The sequence below is a fragment of the Channa argus genome, chromosome 12 (assembly GCF_033026475.1).
Source record: "Channa argus isolate prfri chromosome 12, Channa argus male v1.0, whole genome shotgun sequence".
Lineage (NCBI taxonomy): Eukaryota > Metazoa > Chordata > Actinopteri > Anabantiformes > Channidae > Channa > Channa argus.
Genome location: NC_090208.1, coordinates 3421387 through 3448676, shown reverse-complemented (window position 1 = coordinate 3448676; position 27290 = coordinate 3421387). Strand labels below are relative to the sequence as shown.

Sequence of the window (27290 nt, the reverse complement as noted above, 5' to 3'; positions counted from 1 at the left end):
TCACCACAATACCCATTCCAAATCATGCACATGGACTTCATTGAATTAAACCAGAGTGAAGGGAAAAAGTATTGTTTGGTCATCATAGATGCCTTTTCCAAGTGGATAGAACTCTTTCCAACAAAACATCCAGACGCTTTAGCAGTAGCCAAAGCCCTGTGCAAAGACATAATACCCTGATATGGTATTCCGGAGAAAATATACAGCGATAATAGAGCTCATTTTGCAAACCAACTCATTAAGAAGATAGGTGTAATGTTTCACATAGATTTGAAAAACCATTGTGCATACCACCCCCAAAGCGCTGGACTGGTTGAACGAATGAACGGCACTATAAAAAACCGCCTAAAGAAATGCATCGAAGAAACTAAAAGACCATGGACTCAATGTGTAGACTTAGTAAAAATGTATATAAATATCACTAGTACTTCTGGACTGACACCATATGAAACTTTGTTTGGGAGACCATATAGATTACCACATTTTAAAAATCAGTGGGAAACAGACAATGAGGCTGATCTAGCAGATTACATGAGAAAAATGCTAGAAAACCAGAAAAAGAAACAGACTGATGAAGGTTCTTCTGCTTCCCAACAGGACCTCCAGTTAGTGGAACCAGGAGATTGGGTGCTGATTCGGAGCATTAAAAGAAAACATTGGCATTCTCCTAAGTGGGAAGGGCCCTATCAGGTACTGTTAAACACCCCTACTGCTGTTAAGATAGCAGAAAGGTGAACTTGGGTGCACCTAACACATTGTAAAAAAGTCATCTCTTTTGACCGCTCCGCTGGGGGAGGTGAATCACAGTCTGATAATAGGGCGGATTTAGACGTATAGAGTCTGGATAGGCCCGAAAGTCAGTGAAGTATTACAAGACACCAAACCTTTAGAGGAGACTCAGAAGAGACGACAAACCAAAATAAATAAGATGAACAAACCGTGGGAAAAGATTATACTGTATATGGTAGTCTGCGCTACTGTAGTGACAGGACAGGATAGTAGTATCGAGTATTGGAGTATTGGATCCGCCACAATCAACCATACGCCTCAAGGGCCGTGTGATCCACAAAGAAATACCAACACTTGGGAACATGGAGGCAAAGATACATTGTGGTTCTGCTACAATGGTACGGTAGATGCTTCCCTCCAAGTTCCCAGAAACGCCCTTGTAAGCACAGCCTCATGGATAGGTAGATCTGATAAGTGGAAAGGGTATCAGTGGTATTTAGAACTGAGACACAACCCTGATTTTGGAGGTGGAAATTGGGGATATGTTTTTGCTGCCTCCCCTCAGACTTGGAAAAAAGGGTCATATGGGTGGCGAGCGACAAACTGGGCATCCATAATAACTAACTTTACAGTCACAGAATCACAAGTGTTTCTACGACTTAACACAACAAACACCCCTTTTCCGATTACACAGAGAAATTGCACAAAAATATTAGTGTGTGCTTGGGCCCGAGGATATGACCCTTGTTGGAGAATAGGATTCTGTAAGACTGATCCAAAACCACACTTAATCAACAGTAATAAAATAAGCAAAGTGAATAAAACTGTCAGTGCATCTGACATACTCACTCCAGGACCCAGGTCTTCAGGAGCCAAAAGAGTGAAAATTATTAATGGCCAGCCAACAACAGATGACTGGTTTCAGATAACTACCGGAGTGTCAGGGAGAACTAACAATTGGCTGTTAATGGCGGAACAGGCAGCTAATGCAACTAAAACAGACTGCATTGTGTGCATGGGCCCCCCGCCCCTTGTTGCAAGTAGTTCCGGCACCGGTTCCAACTGAATGTCTATTGGCTGTCATGAGCAAAACTATTCCAGAATCAAACTGTAGCGATTGGGACAATGTGTTCCCTGTTGTAAAAGAGACAAAGATAAAACCAATATTTTCTAAGCATGTTGCTTCGGGAAATTTCTCGTGTATTAATATAACCGGAAAGGGACCTCGTCTGGGCAGGTTAGAAACAACAGCATGCCAAACGACCGTTCCCATGAAGTCTCCCTTCTACCCAGTGTCTCGAGCTGACATTTGGTGCTGGTGCGGAGAAGAAAAAATATATGACAGGTTACCCACAAACTTTACTGGATTATGTGCATTAGTGACCTTGATACTACCGGTAAAAGTGTATCCTATGTCAGTTGATGATCTTTACTTATATATGACTAGTGCGATTCCTAGAGATTGGAAGAGACAGAAGCGCTCCTCTTCCTGGAGTTCTAACGAAGACCCCACTTATATAGACGCCACAGGAGTTCCACGAGGTGTTCCAGACGAATACAAAATAGCAGATCAGGTGGCTGCTGGGTTTGAGTCACTGCTCTGTTGGTGGTGTACGATTAACAAAAATGTAGACCGAATCAATTACATTCACTACAACGTACAGAAATTGGGAAATTGAACACAGACTGGGTTTGAGGCTGTTCATGGACAGCTCTCCTCAATGTCATTAATGTCATTCCAGAATCGCATAGCTATCGATATGATGCTTGCAGAAAAAGGAGGGGTGTGTGCCATGTTCGGAGAACAGTGTTGCACTTTCATCCCTAACAACACAGCATCGGATGGTTGTCTCACCAAAGCCATAGAAGGGTTGAAAACTCTGAATGGTAAGATGAAGGATCATTCTGGTGTAGACACCGCTATGTGGGATTCCTGGCTAGATGCCTTTGGAAGATATCGAACCCTGGTGTCCTCAATTTTAATATCATTAGCAGTATTTGCTGCAATATTAACCTTGTGTGGATGTTGTTGTATTTCGTGTCTGCGTTCTTTGTCTACTCGTCTCATCACCACATCATCACACCTATGGAAGACCGCTTAAACCAAATGCAGATGTATCCACTTCTGCAACAGCAACAAAAGAACGAGGAAAACACTGGAAATGAATCAGATAATTGGTCTGATTTGTTTCCTGATCCTGATGACTATGAGTAACCTGAGTAAGTGACTTCCACTCCCTCTGAGTGTAAACATTTTCGAGAGACTCATAAAAATGACCTTGCAGTTGAAAATCTAATGAAGAGACTGATTAAGTGATATGAGAATTTGAGAAGAAAATGTGATAAACAGGAGGGAAATGTTGGAATAAATGTATATAAAGTTATCTCATTTTCTGTATTCTCTTAGTGGCCAACTTAAGTTTTATATATTCTTTGTTTAATAAACAGTATGTGCATGTTTTTGTCTAACTAACATTTCTGCTTTATGAGAAAAACAGGAGGCACATCCCACGGACCTTTCGGAAACCTCTCTGAGAGGAGTTGCTAGATAAAAAGCCACATCCACCTGCAGACACTACATTGAACTTTGTTTTAATTTCAAAGTGTTATCTTGGTGCAATGCTGTGTGATCCCTCTCCCTTTAAAAAGGAATGTAACAGGAAACCTCCCTAAACGTGAATAAAAAGAGGCAGCAACATAGATGCATTTCAGAGCGAGTAGAAGACGTTACTGTCTTGCATCTATGCTTGTTCTCCTCATGAGTAAATCTGAATAACGCCTTTGTCTTTCTTTCCTTGCATGTTATTTTTAAATGTTCTAGGTGCTTAGACCTGACATTAACGACTAATACACAACCAGTGTTGTCTTTTTGACTTATCCTGTGAGTTCAGTGTCGCCACAGCGGATCATTGTCCACATGTTGAGTTGGCAGAGTTCTTACACTGGATGCCCTTCCTGACGCAACCCTCCTCAATTTCTACCAGGCTTGAACCGGCACTGTACAGCTGGGGAAGGGAATGGGCTGTTAAGTGGTCAGTGTCTTGGCAGAGACACTTCAACCTATAGCTGGGACTGGGGATCAAACCACTGACCTTGTGACCCTGTGGTCCATGGATGACTGCCTTTACCAACTGAGCCATAGCCGCCCCCACAAAGCAGTAAATTACATTATCTACAGTTCATTAAAATACAAAAGTAAAAGTGGCAAAACATGTACAGTAATTAATAAAACATAAAGGTCAAAGGTCACTGTTGGTAAAGGTGGAGCTTTGTTCTGAAAAAAAAACAAACGTAATTTTCTATTTAAACCACCAGGTGGTGTTATTGTTGTTCTTTGACAGCTGCGCCAACATGTTCTAAAATGGAGCCAAACTACATGGCCCTGTTACATAGTTGATCAAGTTAAACAATATACTAAAAAATAATTATTGTAATAAAGAGATTATCTATGACACATTTTTAAATCCCAACGTTTCATTGTTTCAATAACAAACATAACCTGCAGAACTACATTCCTTTAGAGTAAATGTAGAGTATGACTAAAACAAATCTTTATTTTCCAGGACAATTTAAAACATCAATCTGTGTCCTTTTAGCTTTGCATCTTCAAATGGTTTCACGAATAGTCACAGTGAAATTCATTCTTAAAATCAAAATAATAACCCAGTGTCCCCCAAACTTTTGCCTTCATCTTTTCAACTTTCACACATGTACAAGCGACCGTTTCATTTCCAGTCACTACAGCTCACTGACAAGCCAGCAACACCCTGGGAGTCTACACATCAGCTCATGTGTCATCCACATTTTATTCTAACATCTAAGTAACATATCTAGTATCCAGTCTACAACTCAGTTCAACTTTATATTTCAACAGTTTGATGTTTGCATCTCATCAAAAAATGTTACTTTAAAACCTTTAGAACACTTTACATATTAAATAATCAAAACTCTAAAAGTAAACACAGAGACTCTTTACTTTGAAGCTTTTTCTGTTTAGTTTCCAACCACAATGATGTCCATTATGTTACTAGTCTGCAGTTGCGGTGTTTGATTGTTTCTTCTTTTGCACTGAAGGAGGCCTGAATCTGTTAGCCACAACCAAAATGGAACAAGTCAAACTTTCCACCTGACAGTTTAGTGAAAGCCACAGAACCACACGAGACAAACAACAAATGAGGCTAAAGTTTATTTATGCTTCAGACAATCGAGACCACTGCAGAAAAAAACGTGGGGCCAAAAAACAATAAAATTAACAATAAAATATAAACATGGTAAATTTAATGAGGACGTTAAACACACAAGTTTTTCTTAGAGTGTTTTCAGATTTGAACACAGCAATCTCACTCAGGGGTCTGAGTCCAGTCCCAAATGAACTATAGAGCAGTTTATCTGCGGTGAGAATGTGATCCCCCCTCAATCTAGCTGAAACAGCTTATTTTACTCAAGTTTTAAAAGGTGTTGTGTTTTCTAGATGTACAATCAGCATCCACTGCAATAGTTTAATTGGTTTATTTCCCAATAATCACCACAGTTTATGGACAACTACTAATTGTGCAGTTGTACCACTGGATATAATTACTGGTAAAGAACAGAATCATTTTCATCTGTTTATTTTCATGTTCCCACACCAGATCAGGTTAACCAGTAAGCAGACGCTTCTAATTGCAACTAAGGTAAAAAAGGCCAAGTATTCAAAATGATTCACTGATTCAAACCAGCGCAAACTACCAGGATAAAAGACAATATGACAGAACGTGACTGAGTTTCAGTGCCGAAAAAATAAAGGTAGCTAAGAGCAACTTTAAAACTGAATTTTGAGTATGAAACATCATAAGAGCAAACACCACAACTTCTTTCTTTTATGTATTTTGGCTTAAGGAGAAGTCAGCAGGCCGATGTCAGCGGTTGAACTAAAGGTGTGAAGACCTCAGTGAAGAGTAGACGACCTCTGGTTCTGGTGGAAGCTCTAAACACAAACACACAGTTCAAACAACAGGATATAGTGTTGGCAGGGAAACGCCTGCCTTAAAGAGACAATAGTGGTGACAGTCAGACAGCAGGGGCAAAAAAAAAAAAAACTGGTCAGTAATAACTGACATTAGAAGAATCTGCTAACTCTGTGAGAAATTCTGGTGTATTTTTTTTCCAAAACACACATGGATGGCAACTAGCAGACTGCACAGTATATACAGTGACTTCCAAAAGTATTCATACCCCTTAAAATTGTCCACATTTTGTCACGTTACAATCACAAATGTAAATGTATTTTATTAAGATTTTATGTGATAGACCAACACAAAGTGGTAAATAATTGTGAAGTAAAAGAAAAATGATAAATGGTTTGCAACATTTTTTAATATAAATATCTGTAAAGTGTGTTGTGCATTTATATTCATATTCCCCCGAGTCAATACTTTGTAGAATCAGCTTTTTGCTGCAATTACAGCTGCAAGTTTTGAAAGTCTCTACAAGCTTTGCACATGTAGAGAATGAAACTTTTACGCATTCTTCCTTGCAAAATAGCTCAAGCTCAGTCAGACTCTTCTTTCTCGGCCTGTCAGTTTAGGTGCACGGCCATGTCCTGGTAGCTTGATGCCACACTCTTTCCATTTTCAGATGATAGATTGTACAGTGCTACATGAGATGTTCAAAGCTTTGATTATTGTTTTATAACCTAACCCTCCTTTAAACTTTTCCACAACTCTATCTCTGACCTGTCCGGTGTTTTCCTCTGACTTCATGATGCTGTTTGTTCACTAATGTTCTCTAACAAACCACTGAGGGCTTCACAGAACAGCTGGATTTATACTGAGATTAAATTAACATTGGTTCCACTGGATTTTAGTTAGAGGTACCAGAGCTAAGGGGGTTGAATACAAATGCACTTCACACTTTTCAGATGTTTTTTTTTTAATTTTGAAAACAATTTATAATTTTCCTTTAACTTCACAATTATGTGCCACTTTGTGTTGGTCTATCACATAAAATCCCAATCAAATAAATGTATGTTTATGGCTGTAATGTGACAAAATGTGGAACAGTTTGAGGGGTATGAATATTTTTGCAAGGCACTGTATATATGCAGCATCAAAATTTATAGTGAGGATTTTCAGCAGCTTAAGATCAGAGTTTACTACCAACGGGAGGAACTTGTGGTTTTACATGCAAAGTTTAGAACCACAAAATGACTAACTGATAAGTCTGTACTGAAAGCAGAATGCATCCGAACAGTGTCTTTCTGCTTCTTCTTCATCTCTAATCTTGCAGTCATCTTGCAACCTCTTAGATTAATGTTTGGGAAAACTCAACCCCTAGGTTTGAAACCACTGACTAAAATACCTGTACATAAAGTAATATTACCTCCCCCTCAAATAGCCCCTAAAGTAAAACACTAAAGCATTAATGACTCAGGTTTCAAATCTGATATAGAAAAAGAAAAGCAGATCTACCTCTTCTCTTTGATTTGATGTTTTTGATGACTATTTGACCATAATTGTCATCTTCTCTTTTCACTGCTGAGTAGACTGCAGCTGGATCAGTCTCTGCAAAATACCAGACACAGAGATTAGAATATATTACTGCAAGTAGTAATAAGTGAAGCTACTGTTACTGCTAAATCAATCTAAAACAAACACAGCAGCAAACATTGCAACTTGACCAAGATGGTTGTGTAAAAGTTCACAACCACAGGTAATTTTGTCTATAGCACTAATCATAATGTGAAAGGAACTGGGAACACTGCTACTTATACTACTACTATACATCTAATTATGGCCAGTAAAGGACTTAATGTTTGTTTGAAAATATTTGATAAGTATTCCAGAAAAAGACTACAGAAAAGGCTAAGGTTTCTTCTTACTAAATGATATTGATTTAAAAACAGAATAACACATTTTAAGTCGTTTCAAATGGTGTTTCACATATTACATTAAGTCAGCCTCTTCACATTGTCCATGAAGAAATGGATCAGATGGGGGCCATCATTTCTGGCATGCACTTGGCCTGGACAACCACATTGATTGCATATTCAACACTGTGACACATGGAGGTGAAAGTGTGCAGTGTGCTGCTTGACTGCAGAAAGTGTGAAAAATCTAACTATCACATGACCAAGTACAACTCCTTACTTCAAAGTACTTCAAAGATGAAGGTAGAGCAATACACTACTCAAACCTCACACAAACAAAAATGTTACAGAGTGAGATTCTGTAATTATTATGCACCTTAAAGAAATTACATCAGTTCCCACATTTTTGGATTTTTGGCATGTGTGCAGTCTGTACACATACAAATGATTATATTCTGTAGATCATTGTTCAGCTCTGGTGCTTTTATCAGAAACAGGAAACTGGACGACCACAAAGCTGTTAGCACCGGATTCAGGTTCAGCACACGGTACAAACATGCAAAGTACAACACATGCTGTTTAGCTACTATAAACTGTGAGCGTATCAGGTGTGAATGTAAATGCAGTATGGTCTTACAATAACCATGTTTGCTGACAGTATAACATGTTACATAATTCCCTACTGTACCCACCTATTATTCCCACCTTAAAATATTCTGTTCTCAGTTTTTCCTGTTGTTTCTACCATGTAAACAAATGTTTGCTATCCAAACACATCAATCAGCTTAACATTTTAAATTAACCCTCACAAAAATACCTTTACAATGTCCTTACAATCCAGTGTGGCTGAGGGGGTAGAGCAGGTTGTCCACCAACCAGACGCTTAGCAGTATGAAGACACTCAACTCATGGTTGCTGCCATGTGTGGTTCCCCTACTTCTAAGTTGTTTTTGATAAGTGCCTTCAAAATGTTTTCTGTAAATGTACTGTGTATATTTTAAAGAATGTTTGGTAGTAATTTGTAACATTTTGTGCCATCAATTTCCTTTTTTTTACTTTATAAAATGTCCCCAATCCAAAATATTCCTATATAATTTGGCTTTGTCTAAAGCTGTGAGGACCCTGACTGAACCTAGCCCCTATAGTAGGTTGCCAAACCTTTAAACAGTCATCCAGGTTTAGTTGGGGACCAGCTGAAAATGTCCAAACAATGGTTTAGTGCTGAAAATGGTTCTAATGAATATTACGAGCCCCCACATACTGTACAGAGCACACAAAACAAAAATGTTACCTCTGCTTCTGCCTCTTACTGGATGTTTTTTATGTAATATTTTGACATCACTGTATGTGATGTCATGTGTGATGTCATCTTCACCAACCGCTACTTCGCCAGCTGCAATGAACCAAAGTAAACAGCAACATAATTTAGAATGTAACAATCTTAACTGAGGTAACATTTGAAAAATCTGTCTAGAATTGCATTTGAATTGTGGAATTTCTTATAATTACTAGATCTGAAATAACTCTGAAAAAAGGGTTGTTTAACATACAATATATAATTCCCTGCAAAAGTATTGGAACACCAAGACTATTTACTGTGCACTGAAAACGTTTGGGTTGAGGATCAAATGATAAGCATCAGATAAAAGTTGAGAATAAAATTAGCTGTTATTTGATTTTTATTTTACACCTCTATACCTTAGCAGCATAGTAGCCGTGGTGTATTTTGTTTTCTTAGGATAGGAAATATGACTTCAAACATCTAAAAAACCATGTATGTAACATGCTGATGTTTAGATCAATGGGTAAACACTTGATTGATTAAATGAGAGTGTATTGACTGAGATTAATGCAGGGCTTGTGCAGAATGAGGTTAATGTGGCGATCATTTGATGATGGATACAGAATCGATTCATATGTTAAAATCCTGGAATTGTAATAAATGTTTATATTATGTCTAATCAGGGAGTTGGGCTGGCAGTGACAAGGCCTGAACTTGGCCTGTACAACCAAGGAATGCTGGAACCTACAATCTGTAGCAGGTGCCATCTAGGAATAAAGCCTAAATCCAAACTGAACTAAAAAGTAAGGAAACATCATACTGGGATGGCAGAATATGTGGGGACGTAATTTCATTTAGGTTCACCAGCTCATGCCATAGTCTTTAAGGACTAATGTACACTTAGTTTCAATAGCTTTTCACTAACTTATTTTAAAAAGTGGAGAAATATTTTGGATTGAGAAACACAGCAAAAAATATACAGTAATATATTCATGTAAAACATGTGGAAAAAAGTTTAGGAGTATAGGAGTATTAAAACAGAATGATCAATTAAATTCAATAAAAGTTAAAATTTGATTACATAGCAGTTTTTATCAGGTCTATGACTGGGGCGGCTGTAGCTCAGTTGGTAAAGGCAGTCGATCCCCGGTCCCAGCTATATGTCGAAGTGTCTCTGGCAAGACACTGAACCCCTAATAGGCCATTCCCCTCCCCAGCTATGCAGTGCCGGTCCAAGCCCGGAAGAAATTGGGGTGAAGCGTCAGGTCTATGACTATGGGTCATCTGCTATAAAATATGTTACTGCATATTCTATACTGTTTAAGATATGGAAGTTTAAATTCAATCCAATTAAAGCTGAAATTCTAAACTTTCTCCTTATATCAATGTTTTTAACTTGACCTAATTGATTCAGTGCACAGCGAAATTAATTAACTTTGCCATTCCAATATTTTTCGAGAGTATTATATACTAAAATTAAAGTAATGGAAACATTACTTTAGTAACATTCACATTTCTTTTATAAACTGGCCTAAAAAGCAGAACCTAAGGACCTTTATGGCTCTATTGGTAGTCATCCATTACCCAAAGGATCATTGGTTCCAACCCATCCTCATCCCAAGGTGTAAAGTTTCTTATTCGGGTGTTTTGTCACACCCTTTGTTGTTGGTTAAGGATACAAAGTGTGTCCAATTGACCCCTATGTTAACCTACTTGTGGCAATATTTAAAGCCTAGAGCAAGTTGCAGAAGAATTCAATCCTCATTAGATTTTTGAATATTAGTGTGGTGCTAAGTGTGTAGAGTTTTGTAGCTTGTTCCACCATTGTGGGAACACTGAGCTGAAGTTCTTTGCTTGGGGAGCTTTTGCTGTGTGGTGACGACCAGAAATTCTTTCTTTGGCAGAGCAAGGTGTCCAGGGGGAATTTTAAACGTATGTATGAGGGTGTTTAGCTTGAATTGATCACTTTGTAGGCAAATGTCAGAGCTTTAAACCTGAGCAGTGCAGGGATCTGAACAGTGGTGTGAGATATTCTTCTTGGCTGATTTTAGATCATCTAGAGTGAATTGATGCATGTTTGTACATGCTGGTAGCCCTGTCAGCTGGATACTTCAGTAGTCAAGACAAGATATGACCTGTGCCAGCCTGAGCCATTGGGTTGCACACTCAGCAAGGTAGGATCTGATTTTTCTGATGTTGTAGATGAATAATCTGCTGCTAGAGAAGTTTGGGAGATTTGGTCAGTAAAGCTCACTTTGTTGTCAGAGATGATCCCCAGATTCCTGTTAGCACTCATCATTGTTACGACCCCACTTTATTCTTACCTCCTCTATCGTACACCCAACAAGGCCATTCAGATGATGTGAGAAACAAACAGTAAGCCTGGAGGATATAACTAGTGTGAGGTTTCGTTGAGAATTCTAAGTTATTAAATATTATAATAATAATAATTTATAATTTGGTTTGCGACTGAATTTGCTTCTCTGTGTCTTAATTGCATTTGCATGACTTTAGGTTGTTCTTTAGGCATATCAACTCAGGACAATGTCTGGAGCTCCTGATAGTAGTAGGCACAACATAGATAGAAAAAGTACTCAGGGTAAACAGGGTTTTGTTTACAGTACATCACAGCAGTGAAAATATTTTTTAACTGTGTTACAGTCCCGATAGAAACATTGTCAACATGTCCATTCATTTGCTTTAAATCCCTCAATACTTTCAGACAGAGCAGCACACTCTATTCAAGCACAGGCTTACGCAGATAATCCAGAATTTGTACGAGCGGGCTAAACTCTGCAGGAAATATACCGCCTCAGGGTGAAGTTTGGAGAAGTTCAGGATTCCAGTGCATGTGTGATAAAGTACTATCACTCAGACTAAAGAAGCTGCATGGATTTGGTAGTTTAACATTTCTAACTACAGGGCTAAACATATTTGCTGCAGAGGATCATGCCCAACACTTCTAGACCATGGATCTTCACAGTAAGTTTACTAATAATCCTGTTGCAAAATATAAAAATTGTATCAGGCCTTCTCTGCCCAGTGAGGATGTCAAAGCTCAAAGAGTCCATTATTGCAGCACCTGGACACAGCCCCAGCAATTACTCTGGAACTGAAATATTGCTGTGAATAGGTTAACATAGAATCAATTAGGCATAAAAAACATCTGAAGGTCTGAAGATGGGTTGGTGGTTTGATCCTCTCTCACATATTGATGTGTTCTTGGACAAGACACTGAACCTCAAAGATTCACCAGATGTGTGCTTTTTGTACTGCCAGAAGTTTTTATCCAAAGCATCTGGCTCTGAGTAAATGAGTAAATGTAGAATTCAGAAGTATGTGTCTTACCTTTAAGTTTCGTCTTAATGCATTGTATCACCAGTAGAGCCAACAACATCAGAAGAACCAGACCACAGACAGATGCAATAGACAACAACATTGATGAAGGTATAGTGGTAGTTGCAGTTGAAGTAGTGGATTTGTCTAAAAGTAATTATAATTATAAAGATCACTTACATTAAAAATAGGTTTGACTACTGAAACTTATTTTGTATCATCTCCAACAGCTCTGTAACACTGAGCCAATGCAGAAACCTGAAAAGATCAACACAGGAAACGAACCAAAAGAAATGTATTTACACTCCTGACCTGTGACGTAGATCCAGCTGGGGGGAGACTCTCCATGACTGCTGATGTGACACTTGTAGAGGCCTTCATCAGACTTGGTAACATGGTGGATGGTCATGTGACCTGTAGGCTCAGTCCTGATGAGGGAGCCATCTTTATAGAAATCAGCTGGGAGCTTGGAGGGAGGCCTCTTTGTTTGACAGTGCAGAGAGACATCATGTCCCTCCATCACAGGGAGGACAGGACTCTGCAGGATCACTGCTCCACCTCAACACAGAGACAAACTACAGCATTTCATCCATTTCCACACAGCTTCATCAACACTAACTCCACAGTCTGATCTTACCAGTGACAGTGATGTTGATGCTGTTACTGGTTGATCCCTCTCTGGACTCACACCAGTAAACTCCACTGTCCAATGGGACGATATGGCTGATGTTACAAGAAGAACCAGCAGGTTCTCCCCAACCATCTCCACACTGAGTCCTCTGTCTTTTGGTTGTGTTCCTCCTCACTCTCCATCCAGCAGACCTGTCGTCCTCCTCACAGCTCAGAGAGACAAAGTCTCCTCTAAACAGCTGAGATCTACTGGGACTCACAGTCAGACGAGCTGTGGGAAATTTGGTTTAGGACTTTACCTAAAAAGTCCTAGTATAATGTTTTTTATTACAAAAATTAACTTATATGCTTTAACCGGTGAATAAAAATGACCAGACAATGTTCATTTTCTGTATCTTTGATGGATGAGATCAGTTATCTGACATCAGTGATGCTTTGTGAAAAGATCCAAGAAACATTTGATTTTAGTTGAAAATGAACGTGCACTAGTCAGATGGAAAAAAAAGTGACTCTCTTCATTATCTTTTCTCTAATCTGTTAAACGGATGGAAAAAAAAATCTCTGTATCAATTTCAGCTGATACCCTGATCAGTTCAAACACTGATTTATCTGTCTGGGTTACATTGTATTAATTAGACAGAGTTAGTGAGAAACCAGCACCTGTACTGCACCTTTCAAACTTAATAACATGTGTTTTACAGGGTTAGTACCAGCCATGAACCAGGAAGAAACTAATCTTAATATGTAAAATCATCAGTGAAAATATATCAATATTTGAAGTTCACTCACCTTGGTTTGTTGTGCAGCACAGCACTGAGGTCACAGCTGCAGAGAAACAAAAGTCAAAGTAATTTCTTCATTTTTTATTTGGATCATTCAGCTTTTACAATTGTAACTTTATGCTTGAGTTCATCGAACAATGTATCTACAACAAATATATTATAAACAGCAAATCTAATAAACTTTTTTATGCATAAATAAGTTTATAGAAATTTACAAATTTCAAGTACTAAAACCAAACAACACAATGGAATAATACTGTATAGTGTAAGTCAACACATTCTTCATCAAGTACTGTTGATATATTTCATATAGAAGTTTTCATTAAACCATTAGTTTTTCATTATATAGTTATTTATAGAGTTATTATTTAACTTTTTTTTTTTTATTTATACATTTAATTTTTATTTTTATGTTTTGTCCTGGAGCAAACTGCAGGACGATAGTCTAGTACTAAGCACTCAACAACTCCCTTAAAGTGCTCGGAGAAAATTATGACCATGACTTTTTAAAAACGTTTATTTTACATTTGATTTGTATTATAATATTCTAAAATAATCAGTATTTCCTCTGACTTAGATACATGAAGAGTAGTTTATTGTGAGGTACCTCATACTAGAAATGTGTGTGGTCAGTCAGGACACTGTCAAATATTTTGATGCCAAATAAAAAACCATGCTGCTCTTATCTTTTACAGAGCAGAGACACTGTAAAACACAGGTTTTCTTATATTAGGAAAAAAGGCATTTTAGTAAAAACTTTCGTTTTTTAATATTTGTTTTTTTTTTTCCAAATTATTGCATATTACTTGAAAAAGACTTCTTAGCTTAATTTCTTAGTTTCAACATTGATATGTGTTTTTGTATTATTAACTATTAAAAGAGGTTTCAAGTAATTGCATTATCTTTATTTGCATTTCATGCAGTGTCCCGTTTTTCTGAAAATGGGGTTTGGAGCTTTTGACCAATGTGACTGCTGATGCTTTTAAAAGTCGCTCCTCGACGCTTCATTGATGTAGCTGACTGCAGTATTTTCATACACAACATTAATTAGCTTTTTTTAAATGTTGTTCTACTGTGACCATTAAGTTTTTTTTACTTTAGCTACTCAACAAAACATTTTCCCTCCATTTTGTTACCCTGCATATTGTGATCTGTTACCTTCTTTCTTGATGTTGATAAGTATAATATTGTTTAATTCTCGTTTTTTCTCACCACCACTTGTCATCAACTCCCTCAACATTCTTCAGCTCTAGTTATTCATATCATACAGATGGTACTTACAGAGGAAAAACTGAAGAGATGTTGGGTCCATTGTACGACTTGATATGAGATCATCACACATTTGGTCAAAGAAGCCCCCTACTTCCTCCTTTTATGGCCTTTCAGTTTCTCTCCAACAGGTGGCAGGAAATAGCTCAGTTACATTAGTTTACAGAGTTAAACCATCAAATGACTGACACTGTTAAAATATTTCATAATAAATTCTCAAATCGACCCTGCTAACCTGGGACTGGTGGGCTACCTGCAGCTGTCCCAACACAAGAAACCGACCCTGAGTCTGAGGGTCACAGACAGATTATGAGGCTGTGGATCCACTTACCCTCCAAAAACAAAACCATACATCCAATTACATAACTTCAGACAAGCTCAATCAAATCAATCTGTTCCATGTTCAGTCCAAACCACCACAGAAAACACCAGCGGCAATAAACCACAGCCAAGTCACAAAAAAGTGTATAATTATCATAATTAATAATAAAAGTAATATCTTATGCACGTCTTCCTAGTGCTTAGTTCATTTTGAATTCTGGACTGGATTTAAAACCACCTCAGGTGTTTATTTGTTCATCCACCTCTACTGATGTCAATGAGTTTAATATCTTTTTATTTCCTTGTATTTTTTATAAAATATAAGAACATAAAATGTGTTAGAGTGTGAGTCTTAATAGAGAGCAGCAAAAACAGCAATTTATTATAAACTGTAAAACAGAACAATCAACAAAAAGGATAAAGTAAACATTGAAATATTAAATAAAAAAATCACAGGATTTCATTGGTGAAATCTTGTTAATGAGACAACACTTGTTTCACAGTGTTAAAACTGTACAAAAGGCTTTGAAAAGGCAGTAAACAAAAGGAGGATTTATGGAACATGTTCTGCTGTAGCGACCCCTGAAGGGACAAACCAAAACCAGGAGATGCTAATTCAAAAGTCAGAGATCACACTCATGTTCCAGCATCATCAATGTTGATGTCACAGACCCCTGTGATTAAAATAAAAAAACTCGTGTAATTCAGGAGCTTAGAACTTATGGTGTTTATTAGCTACAGGCAGCATCATTAATTATAAAGAGCAACTAAATATGGGCTGAGGTTCATTACTCTGAATTTTTGCATAAAACACCTTAAAAAAGACCCTTCCTGCCACAACCATCCCATTTTTATCCGGGCTTAGGACCAGCACCAAGGTGGCCCTTTGGTTGTTGTGCAGGCCCACACCTGATGTGGTGGGATTCAATCCCACCACCTTCTGTATCTAAACCTAAAGATCTACCCATTGAGACACCAGATCAGAGTGGAACAACAGTTTTGTTTTTGTCACCCACCTTTTTTTAACATGAAAAGAAACTCTGTAAGCTCTGTAGCAGTCATTGTTGGGCCCTCAGGGGCCACAGCATTAACATGATTCTTTATTGGAAATCACTTCATGGACTTAAAAGTTCACTATGCAAAATACAAACTTATAAAAGCAAGATCCAGAAATGCCACCACCTTCTCTTAAATGTACTGTGAAGTTGCTGTTGTTGAAAGCGCTGGCTGTGGCACAGGAAGGTAGAGCAGTTGTTGGTTCAATCCCCGGCTCATCTGGTCACATGTGTCCATGAGCAAGACACTGAACCCCAACTTAGTTGCTCCCAGAGAGTGTTGGCCAGCTGCATAGCAGCTCCCCCATCAGTGTGTGAATGGCTGAATAAGAAGCAGTGTAAGGTGCTTTGAGTGCCAATAGGTAGAAAAGTGCAGAACATTTACAAACGATGATAATGTTTTTGGAGCAACATATGCTGCCATCCAGTCATAAAAGAGTCTGTGAAACTTCTCAGTCATCCAGGTTTATTTTAAAAATGTTTTGTTCTTCATCAAAACTTGGATAATTAGCTAAACATTTCTAACCAAGTAGAAACAAGTCCAGTTGACATGATTCAATCTTAGGACATGACAAAGGAAGCCTCAGACCAGCTGCACTATATTAATAAGAAAAGAAAATAAACTTTACACAAGCAAAGCGTCTGGTCTGTTCTTTATCTAGTGTAGCTAGAAAAGGAGGTTTTACAACAATGGTTAACATGACTCTGTTCCTAACAGATAAAACTACAACATTTCTCAGCATAAACATGTCATATTGTATCCAAGGAAAACAATCAAATGTGATTTTGTGTTTTCTATTCAATTGTCTAATGGGAAGTTCTTGATAGATTTGGTTCCAGCTGACACTGAAACATGCTTTGATGATACTATTATGGCGATATTATTTGTGCTGAACAAAAGACTTAAATTCAGTTCAAGTTCATCTGTTTTATCCATTTTTAAAATGATGTTTCACTCAACTGGTTTCTTTGCAGTCAGAATATGAAACTCTCAAATGTGACCTGTTACATGTGGAGCAGTTACCTGAATCATCCAACAGGTGGCAGCACTAGATTGAGTCCACATGATGGGTCTAGTCTGCTCACACGCTGAAGGTTGACTGTTTGATCTGACTGGTTCTAGAGAGAACCTTCACCTGACCCCCTCCTGTTTGTCCACTAGCCTAAAATTGAGTGAATAATGCTTTTACCCACCTGTTCAGCTGCGCCTACACCCATCTGGCGTAATCTGGGGAAAATCTGGGGAATCTTTAGGAAAATGAAAACAAACATGCAGGTTGACGTCCCTTAACTCAGTGGCTGCAGAACTTAGTCTGACATTGTGGTCGGCAGCACTGATGCTCCACTGCAAAACTAAGAGGTTAAATGTTGAGCTCACATCAGAGACAATGCCAATGACAACATTATTGGCAGGTATGTGGGTAAAGGTTTTTCTAGTGAAACTTTCAACTACTGCCGCTGTGAATTGAAGCTGCTGAGGTTTTTTAATTCTGCCTCAAATTTGTGGAATTGCATCTGGTGTAAGGTTCACGTAGGGAACCACTTAGTGTAGTTTATCCTGAACAAGGCAAAGCAATTTCCCTCTGCGATTAATAAAGTTATCGGAATCTTCTATTGTGAAAACACAAAATTCAAATTACTGTTAATTAAATATGGTACTATATGGTGGTAATCAAAGATATTTGATTCTTTTTTTAATGATATTTAACTGTATTTAATGTTTTTATGTTTGTTTTTTATGTTTGATTTATTATTTTTCTGGCTGTGACTTTGTAGATGAAAAAAGTCTTTTTGCTAACTATGGACCATTTACATTAATCAAAATTAATATGTAATGTCCCTGTCAGAGTTTAGAAAAAAAAGTTTAAATATTTCTCAATACGTGTGAGCATCAATATGTTGCCCAAGATTTGACATATACGAATATTAACCTGTTTTTTTTAATTATCAAACTAAACAATAAAGGGTTCAGATAACATATAGTTTCAAGAATCACTTGCAGGTTAATTTCACAATGAATATTTATTTTATAGTGAATAAACATTTTATGAAGGCACTAACACTAAACACTAACTGTGTGATGTAACTGTGTAACTAACTGTGAAAAGTTAAAAAAAAAGTCGTTTACTTGAAAAACAGGAGGAAAAACTGATCTAAAGCCTGAGAGAAGCTGTATCACATCAAATACAGGGAGAGAAGAGGGAGGGTCCATAGGAGCTGAGGGAAAAAAATCTGTCAGGCTGCAGACAATCAGTAACCTGGAGCAACAATGAGCAGCCCTTTCATGAACTCCTATGCTGACAACCTGTAAGGAAGAATAGGGAAGCGGACTTAAGAGGATCAATGTTCTTAAGTAAAGAAAGAGAATGCAGAAAGACAGAGGTAGAAAAAATAATCTCCATATGCTGATGCAGTTATGTCCTGCCAGCAGAAGTGAAAGTGATCACAACATTAAAATATTTTTGTCGGGAAAATGATGTGATGTTTTTTTCTATGAGGTCTCTTTTTGTCAATCATATTTAACAATTAACAGTAATCTCCTCCTTCCTCCTTCTATGGCAGTAAGTTGGCCTTTTAGTTTCTCTCCAGCAGTTTGCAGAAAAAAGCTCAGTTAATTCACAGATGACTGTTACTGTTAAAGTATCTCATAATAAATTAGCAAATCAGCCCTTGGGCTAACTCGGGACTGGTGGGAAACTTCTCTGACTCCTCATCCAGCTGCCCCAACACAAGCAATCATCAATAATATGATTGTAATTTAGCAGAAGTTTTTAGGCTGAGCCAGGAGCTCTCTCAGGGTGTTTAATGATGTTTGTGAATACGACTCCTGATCTTTTCAGTCTATATGTTTCACAGTGAGAGTGGAGGACACAACGTGACGTTTTGAATTGATGGAATAGAATAGTTATGTTGTGTGTGATTTGAAGTTTGACTATACCATAACATACAGACGTCCCTGAATTCTCATACTTTCACTTTCATTTTCCTGTGAATGGTTCCACAGAGAATGAATGGGTTTAACCTGGCACACAGCCAGCATGAAGGAAACCTCATCTGACTCTAAGCAAATACTCATGTGAAATATGTGAAACACACTCAGTATTTGAAATTCAAATCAGGCTTATCACTGACCTACAGAACACATCCTCCAACCTTAACATCTTATGTTGTGTCTGAACTACTGTATAAAACTGCTGTTCACTGAGCATGAATTATGTGAACTATTTCATGTTTTAAAGTCAGAGGGAGGTTTAATGGCATTATGTACATGTACCACCCAAAGCAGAACCAAAAGAACCAAGTTCAATATGAGTGAAGGCGTCCTTCAAGTTTTTAATGCTGACTATGTTTTATTGGTATCATTTGATCATGATAGTCCAGCCTGTTCTCGTTCCAGAGGCATCAAAAAGTATCGCTTTTCTCAGCACCTTCTTAACCCCAACCCTAACCTCAGAACACTGACAACACATTAAACAAGTCGGATACGTTGGGATAAAAGTCTTTTAATTTTACAGTTGCAATGAAACCAACTTTAAGTCCTGCTCATCACCAAAAACAAAGAAGTAACAAATCGACTTTAGAAAACACTTCTATTACCTTTATTGTCTTTAAAAAAGGGAAGCAGAAAACAGACACCGTACTGCTGCTTACAGAAAGGAGCCCTGTAACTACTGTGAAATGTATAAATGAAGACATTGATGTTTGAACAAAGTGAACATCTTCTAAATTAAAGCTGTAAATGTTCTTTGTTTGCTCTCCAATGTCAGATCAGACTCATTCCTCATTCCAAGTTTCAGAGTCACAGTTAAAGAAGGTCAGTGACCAGGTCTGAGGTTTTATCATTAGCTACATGTTTTCAGACACAGAGCAATGTTCAGTTGCTGTGTGACGGTTTGGCTGCTTTTTATTCCTGCATCAACATGTAGAACAGGTCAGACTGGTTCTACTGGGAAGCTTTTAGAAAGAAACGAAACATAAACCCTGCAGCTACATTATTAATTGAGATTGAAGCTGAAAAAAAGCAATCTTACTAAATGTGCAAGTTTTTGAAAGGTTTTTTAACTAACTTTATAGTGTTTGCTCAAATGATGAAAATCAAGCTATGTGTTTTGTGTCTTTACAGAATAGAATATAAAGGACAAATGGGTTTCCAGAATAGCACTTCCATTATAGTCTCCCATACCCTCCATCCTTGTCTCCTTCATCCTTGTCTCCTCCATCCTTGTCTCCTTTATCCTTGTTTCCTCCATCCTTGTCTCCTCCACCCTTGTTTTCACATTCCATCCTCATTGTCTCCAGCTTCAGGTCCTGTGAGAAGAGAATGAGATGTGAGGTGTCAGGTAGGTGATGAATCCATTTCCTCTTCAAACTCCTGTCAGACATTATCTACTGCACTTTGATCCCATCACTCATAGCAGCTGTTTGCTACAAAGTCTCATCAGCAACATCTTTAGAAAACACAAACATCTGATCTGTGAGGGTTCACTCTCACATCAACAACCAGGAAGCAGCTTCACCTCTGATCCACACACACACACACACACACACACTCACCTGGTGGATAAACATAGAGGTCGACGATGCTCATCCTTTGGCTTGTTCCTCCCTGAGTGACCCAACACTCATATGTTCCACTGTTGATATTCATCACATCCTTCAGAATCAGAGACGTATCTCCATCCTTCATCTCACTGTCCTTCAGCTCCACCCAGTTCTTGTAATATGGATGCTGGTGGTCTGGAACGGATCGTTTGTCACGGTACAGAAACACGTAATCTTTCTTCTTTTGCATGATCCACTTCACAGATGTGATGGGGCTGGTGCTGAGAGTTGGACATGGCAGAGTGATATCTTGTCCAGTGTCAGCTTCCATCTCTTTCCAGAATAAAGTAAGTAAGAGAGAAGAGAACAGAACAGAACTGGTTATGGGTAAAAGTACAACTCTCCACATCCACAGCAGTCAATCAGAGTGAAGGACTCTCAAAGTGTGGACACTGGTCTCTGATCAACTGGGTCAGAGACATAAAAAATCTGATATACACAATGAAAACAGTGCACATGATACAAAACAACAATGATGTAGAAGATCTATACGTCTACAAACTCACTTGTATAAACATTCACAATGACATTGTTGATTAGCTCTGGTGTTTCCCTCTTACTGAGTCCTGAAAGGCTCTTTCCTACATAACAATCATATGTCCCAGCATCGTTAATGGTGACATTTTTCAGGATCACAGAAAAGTCTCCATCCTTCATCTCTGGATCTACCAGCTCCACTCGACCATGAAAATGTGGATGCTGGTAGTCTTCACGTGGCTTCATCTCTCTGAAGAAGAAGACATATCCGTCTGATATAATGTCTGATTTAATCCACTCCAGCAGTTTGATGGCAGCTTTTTTGTCTCCCTGACAGTGAAGAATGACATTTTCACCAGTCTTCACATTCACCTTATCTGAAGCTGAGCCACAAAAGGGAAAAAATAGAGGAAAGTATAATGAAAGTCAATAATATTTTTGATAACATGTTTTTATTTTCAATGAATTAATATTCAAACAGCTCTACAATCTAAACCCAGAAATATTCGGCGCCAAACTTTGTTCTCACGAAAGTTGGTTTTTCACAGAACATCCTACAACAAACTTAAGAATTGATTTACATGTGAGATTCTGATATGAATTTTGTCATCTGTCAGTTCTTGACTTTTTAGCTGGACTAGCTTCTTCCACATATTCATATATTCATATATATTAATATTGCTCCATCAGCGAGCAATATGTCAATAATGACATGACACATTATTCATAGACACAGTGTAACAGCAATTACAGTTTCTGTAATAGTATTTTTTTTCTGAGCTTGAATGTGTAATTTCTATACTTAATTCTGAGGACAGAGATCACTCTCTGTTTAAACAGGTGACCAAGTGGGTCATTGGGTTAATAATAGGGTAACTAAAAAGCTCAACCAGACTAAAAGGATGAACCAGAATTTTTATCTCCTGATGTAAATTATAGACATTTAATGTGAATAAATGAGGGAGAAAACAGCCAATCACACAGATTTATAGGAAGGGAGGTGAGAAACTCAGAGCAGGTATGGTTGATAAAACGAGTTAAAGTTAAAGTGATCTTCAGTAAAACTCAGCTTTCTACAGCTCAGGCTTAAATAACTCAGCATTTAGACCAAACCGGCTTTCTGGAACAGGACCCTTTTAGGTTCAGTCATGATTTCACAGTCATTAGTTGATTTCAAGGTTTAGGTTAAAAAATCTTTAGAAGTCACAAACTTGAAAGAAATTGGGCTGATAAATAGATTTTCATTATTTAATGGAAATATGTAACTCTGATCAGATACTACTGCTTAGTGTGTGCACCATCCGCCATTAAACTGCTGACGAAGAACAACAGAGATGCCGCCATTACATGAAAGAACACTAGTGCCAATATTAACTTTAATAAGAAGGAAGTGAAAGTGTATCTGTGACTAAACATATCATCAAGCCAATTTCCAGAGGGGTAACAGTTTTTTTCACTCATTTAACTTCACAACCTAAGACCTGAACTTATAAAAGTTATCACAGTTACAGAGCCAGACAAGTGCTTTTGTTCTGTTTTTTTGCTCAGTGAACAAACTGCCTTTTCAGTAAATGGAAAATCTGCTCAGCTTACCTTGAGAGACAGAACAGCTCAGGAAACATGTGAGGAGACACACAAACCTTAGAGCAAACATCCTTTCTTTGACACCTTCTGCTGTATAAAGGAGTTTAGCTTCCTGAAGAAATCCCAATTTCTCTACAAACGCTGTGACAAGAATCGAAAGCTAGTAAGAGGATCTGTCCTGTCTCTGTTTTGTCTCTACCTGCACACCACACCCAGACTGAGGGGAGGGGGAGGAGTCACATGACAACCACCCAGGAAACTGAACGTTTAACACCTGGACTGAAGAACATGCAGAATCATGTGTGGTAGCTAACTAACTTGAATCTGTGCAGTGTAGAGCTGCAGAGAGTTATTTTGTTTCTTAATTATGCCATCAGATAAAACTAATGTGTGAGCTATACTTTAGTATTGAAATCGGGAAAAATTATTGCAGTGAAATAATAGTTTTAAGATTTAAAAAATGATTAAATGATTTTAAAAAATGACCAAAGCTTTTAGATTAGAGACTAAAACTAACTATTTCCATTTAAAAATGTTTTAACATGTTTTGTTTGTTTAGCAGTTTGCTCTCCCCTTTAAGCTTTGCTGTCTCAGTTCACAGGTTTCTCGTCTGTGATTAAAACCGTTTGCAGTTCTCATTTTGTGGCTGCGGGTAAAGTTACAACACAATGGAAGAGCTGTGAGCTAATACTGCATCTCTGTTGGACACTCAAAGCTGGAATGAAAGTTAAGATGAGCCACTGACTCTGACCGAAGCTGTCTGACGTCTACCAATTCAACTCATCCATGTTCCAAGGTGTTCACACAGAATATGTAACTTATGAGGAATAAAGGTACTTTTTTGTATATGTCAGCTTTGTTTAAGGCATCTGTTGTGTGTTTAACATGCTAAGCTGTCAGTCAGCAGCAGTTAGAAGAGTGGCCACAAGTGTGATATAGACTTGTGGCCACTCTTCTAACTCGTTACTCTTCTAACTCGTAAGCCATCCTCAGCCTCAGCTTACTATGGCTTAACTCGTTTTAACTCGTCTTAACTCGTCTTAACTCGTAAGCCATCCTCAGCCTCCCATCCAGTTTATTTTCCACTGGCCACAAGTCTTGTGGCCAGTGGAAAATAAACTGGATGGGAGTTTGACTTCAAGCATATGATTAAACCAATGTTAGTGTTAAAGTTGTTATTCAGGAAAAGCTGTGAATTTAATTAATCAAAATACTTCTACAGTGACCCACACAGCAATTACTGTAATATCCTTGAAAGTGTGTGAACTTAATTATTGACACCAAGGAGGTTGTGAGTAGACTTATAGTTAAGACAGAGCAAGAATAGTTATCTCTGACTGATTCTTTTATTGTTGATTTTATCATTTTACACACTTTTATTGTTTGCTGTTGGCTTTTGCATCTGGTAAATAAAGTACAATATATGCAGTTGAAGTTAAAGCTTCCTTGCTTTAGTTGTAATTTCATAAAGTTTCTCCTCATCTATGTAAAAGAAATAGATGATGAAGTAGTGGATTTGTCTAAAAGTAATTATAATTATAAAGATCACTTACATTAAAAATAGGTTTGACTACTGAAACTTATTTTGTATCATCTCCAACAGCTCTGTAACACTGAGCCAATGCAAAAACCTGAAAAGATCAACACAGGAAACGAACCAAAGGAAATGTCTTTACACTCCTGACCTGTGACGTAGATCCAGCTGGGTGGAGACTCTCCATGACTGCTGATGTGACACTTGTAGAGGCCTTCATCAGACTTGGTAACATGGTGGATGGTCATGTGACCTGTAGGCTCAGTCCTGATGAGGGAGCCATCTTTATAGAAATCAGCTGGGAGCTTGGAGGGAGGCCTCTTTGTTTGACAGTGCAGAGAGACATCATGTCCCTCCATCACAGGGAGGACAGGACTCTGCAGGATCACTGCTCCACCTCAACACAGAGACAAACTACAGCATTTCATCCATTTCCACACAGCTTCATCAACACTAACTCCACAGTCTGATCTTACCAGTGACAGTGATGTTGATGCTGTTACTGGTTGATCCCTCTCTGGACTCACACCAGTAAACTCCACTGTCCAATGGGACGATATGGCTGATGTTACAAGAAGAACCAGCTGGTTCTCCCCAACCATCTCCACACTGAGTCCTCTGTCTTTTGGTTGTGTTCCTCCTCACTCTCCATCCAGCAGAGCTGTCGTCCTCCTCACAGCTCAGAGAGACAAAGACTCCTCTAAACAGCTGAGATCTGCTGGGACTCACAGTCAGACGAGCTGTGGGAAATTTGGTTTAGGACTTTACCTAAAAAGTCCTAGTATAATGTTTTTTATTACAAAAATTAACTTATATGCTTTAACCGGTGAATAAAAATGACCAGACAATGTTCATTTTCTGTATCTTTGATGGATGAGATCAGTTATCTGACATCAGTGATGCTTTGTGAAAAGATACAAGAAACATTTGATTTTAGTTGAAAATGAACGTGCACTAGTCAGATGAAAAAAAAAGTGACTCTCTTCATTATCTTTTCTCTAATCTGTTAAACAGATGGAAAAAAAAATCTCTGTAGCAATTTCAGCTTATACCCTGATCAGTTCAAACACTGATTTATCTGTCTGGGTTAGATTGTATTAATTAGACAGAGTTAGTGAGAAACCAGCACCTGTACTGCACCTTTCAAACTTAATAGCATGTGTTTTACAATGTTAGTACCAGCCATGAACCAGGAAGAAACTAATCTTAATATGTAAAATCATCAGTGAAAATATATCAATATTTGAAGTTCACTCACCTTGGTTTGTTGTGCAGCACAGCACTAAGGTCACAGCTGCAGAGAAACAAAAGTCAAAGTTATTTCTTCATTTTTTATTTGGATCCTTCAGCTTTTACAATTGTAACTTTATGCTTGAGTTCATAGAACAATGTATCTACAACAAATATATTATAAACAGCAAATTTAATAAACTTTTTTATGCATAAATAAGTTTATAGAAATTTACAAATTTCAAGTACTAAAACCAAACAACACAATGGAATAATTGTGTATAGTGTAAGTCAACACATTCTTCATCATGTACTGTTGATATATTTCATATAGAAGTTTTCATTGAACCATTAGTTTTTCATTATATAGTTATTTATAGACTTATTTTTTAACTTTTTTCTTTTCTATTTATACATTTAATTTTTATTTTTATGTTTTGTCCTGGAGCAAACTGCAGGACGATAGTCTAGTACTAAGCACTCAACAACTCCCTTAAAGTGCTCGGAAAAAAATATGACCATGACTTTTTAAAAACGTTTATTTGTATTATAATATTCTAAAATAATCAGTATTTCCTCTGACTTAGATACATGAAGAGTAGTTTATTGTGAGGTACCTCATACTAGAAATGTGTGTGGTCAGTCAGGACACTGTCAAATATTTTGATGCCAAATATAAAACCATGCTGCTCTTATCTTTTACAGAGCAGAGACACTGTAAAACACAGGTTTTCTTATATTAGGAAAAAAGGCATTTTAGTAAAAACTTTCATTTTGGTGAATATTTGTTTGTTTTTTTCCAAATTATTGCATATTACTTGAAAAAGACTTCTTAGCTTAATTTCTTAGTTTCAACATTGATATGTGTTTTTGTATTATTAATTATTAAAAGAGGTTTCAAGTAATTGCATTATCTTTATTTGCATTTCATGCAGTGTCCCGTTTTTCTGAAAATGGGGTTTGGAACTTTTGACCAATGTGACTGCTGATGCTTTTAAACCATTTGCAATCAGATTTTGTTAAAGTCGCTCCTGGATGCTTCATTGATGTAGCTGACTGCAGTATTTTCATACACAACATTAATTAGCTTTTTTTAAATGCTGTTCTACTGTGTCAATTAAGTTTTTTTTACTTCAGCTACTCAACAAAACATTTTCCCTCCATTTTGTTACCCTGCATATTGTGATCTGTTACCTTCTTTCTTGATGTTGATAAGTATAATACTGTTTAATTCTCATTTTTTTCTCACAACCACTTGTCATCAACTCCCTTAACATTCTTTAGCTCTAGTTATTCATATCATACAGATGGTACTTACAGAGGAAAAACTGAAGAGATGTTGGGTCCATTGTACGACTTGATATGAGATCATCACACATTTGGTCAAAGAAGCCCCCCTACTTCCTCCTTTTATGGCCTTTCAGTTTCTCTCCAGCAGGTTCTCAAATCAACCTTGCTAACCTGGGACTGGTGGGCTGCCTCCAGCTGCCCCAACACAAGCAACCGACCCTGAGTCTGAGGGGTCACAGAAAGATTATGAGGCTGTGGACCCACATTCCCTCCAAAAACAAAACAATACATCCAATTACATAACTTCAGACAAGCTCAATCA

The 27290-nt window shown here is 37.7% G+C and overlaps 2 protein-coding genes and 1 long non-coding RNA gene across 3 annotated transcripts; all 3 read right to left on the bottom strand.

Moving 5' to 3' along the window:
- Positions 1–4906: 4906 nt before the first annotated feature.
- LOC137137087 (uncharacterized) lies at positions 4907–9123 on the bottom strand. Its single transcript, XR_010915674.1, has 3 exons — positions 8868–9123; positions 7179–7271; positions 4907–5695 (listed from the first exon to the last, which is right to left on the bottom strand). It is a non-coding gene; the product is annotated as an uncharacterized lncRNA (long non-coding RNA).
- A 2462-nt stretch (positions 9124–11585) lies between these two features.
- Positions 11586–20501, bottom strand: LOC137138047 (Fc receptor-like protein 5). The gene is made up of 4 exons (XM_067524951.1): positions 20435–20501; positions 12832–13095; positions 12507–12752; positions 11586–12341 (listed from the first exon to the last, which is right to left on the bottom strand). Exons 1-4 carry the CDS (start codon positions 20499–20501, stop codon positions 12100–12102), a joined length of 819 nt encoding a protein of 272 aa, XP_067381052.1. The 3' UTR covers positions 11586–12099.
- On the bottom strand, positions 19735–23100 carry LOC137137041 (V-set domain-containing T-cell activation inhibitor 1-like). Its single transcript, XM_067522907.1, has 4 exons — positions 22924–23100; positions 21360–21713; positions 20806–21126; positions 19735–20559 (listed from the first exon to the last, which is right to left on the bottom strand). The coding sequence occupies exons 1-4, from the start codon at positions 22982–22984 to the stop codon at positions 20525–20527; spliced, it is 771 nt and encodes a 256-aa protein (XP_067379008.1). The 5' UTR covers positions 22985–23100; the 3' UTR covers positions 19735–20524.
- Positions 23101–27290: the final 4190 nt, after the last annotated feature.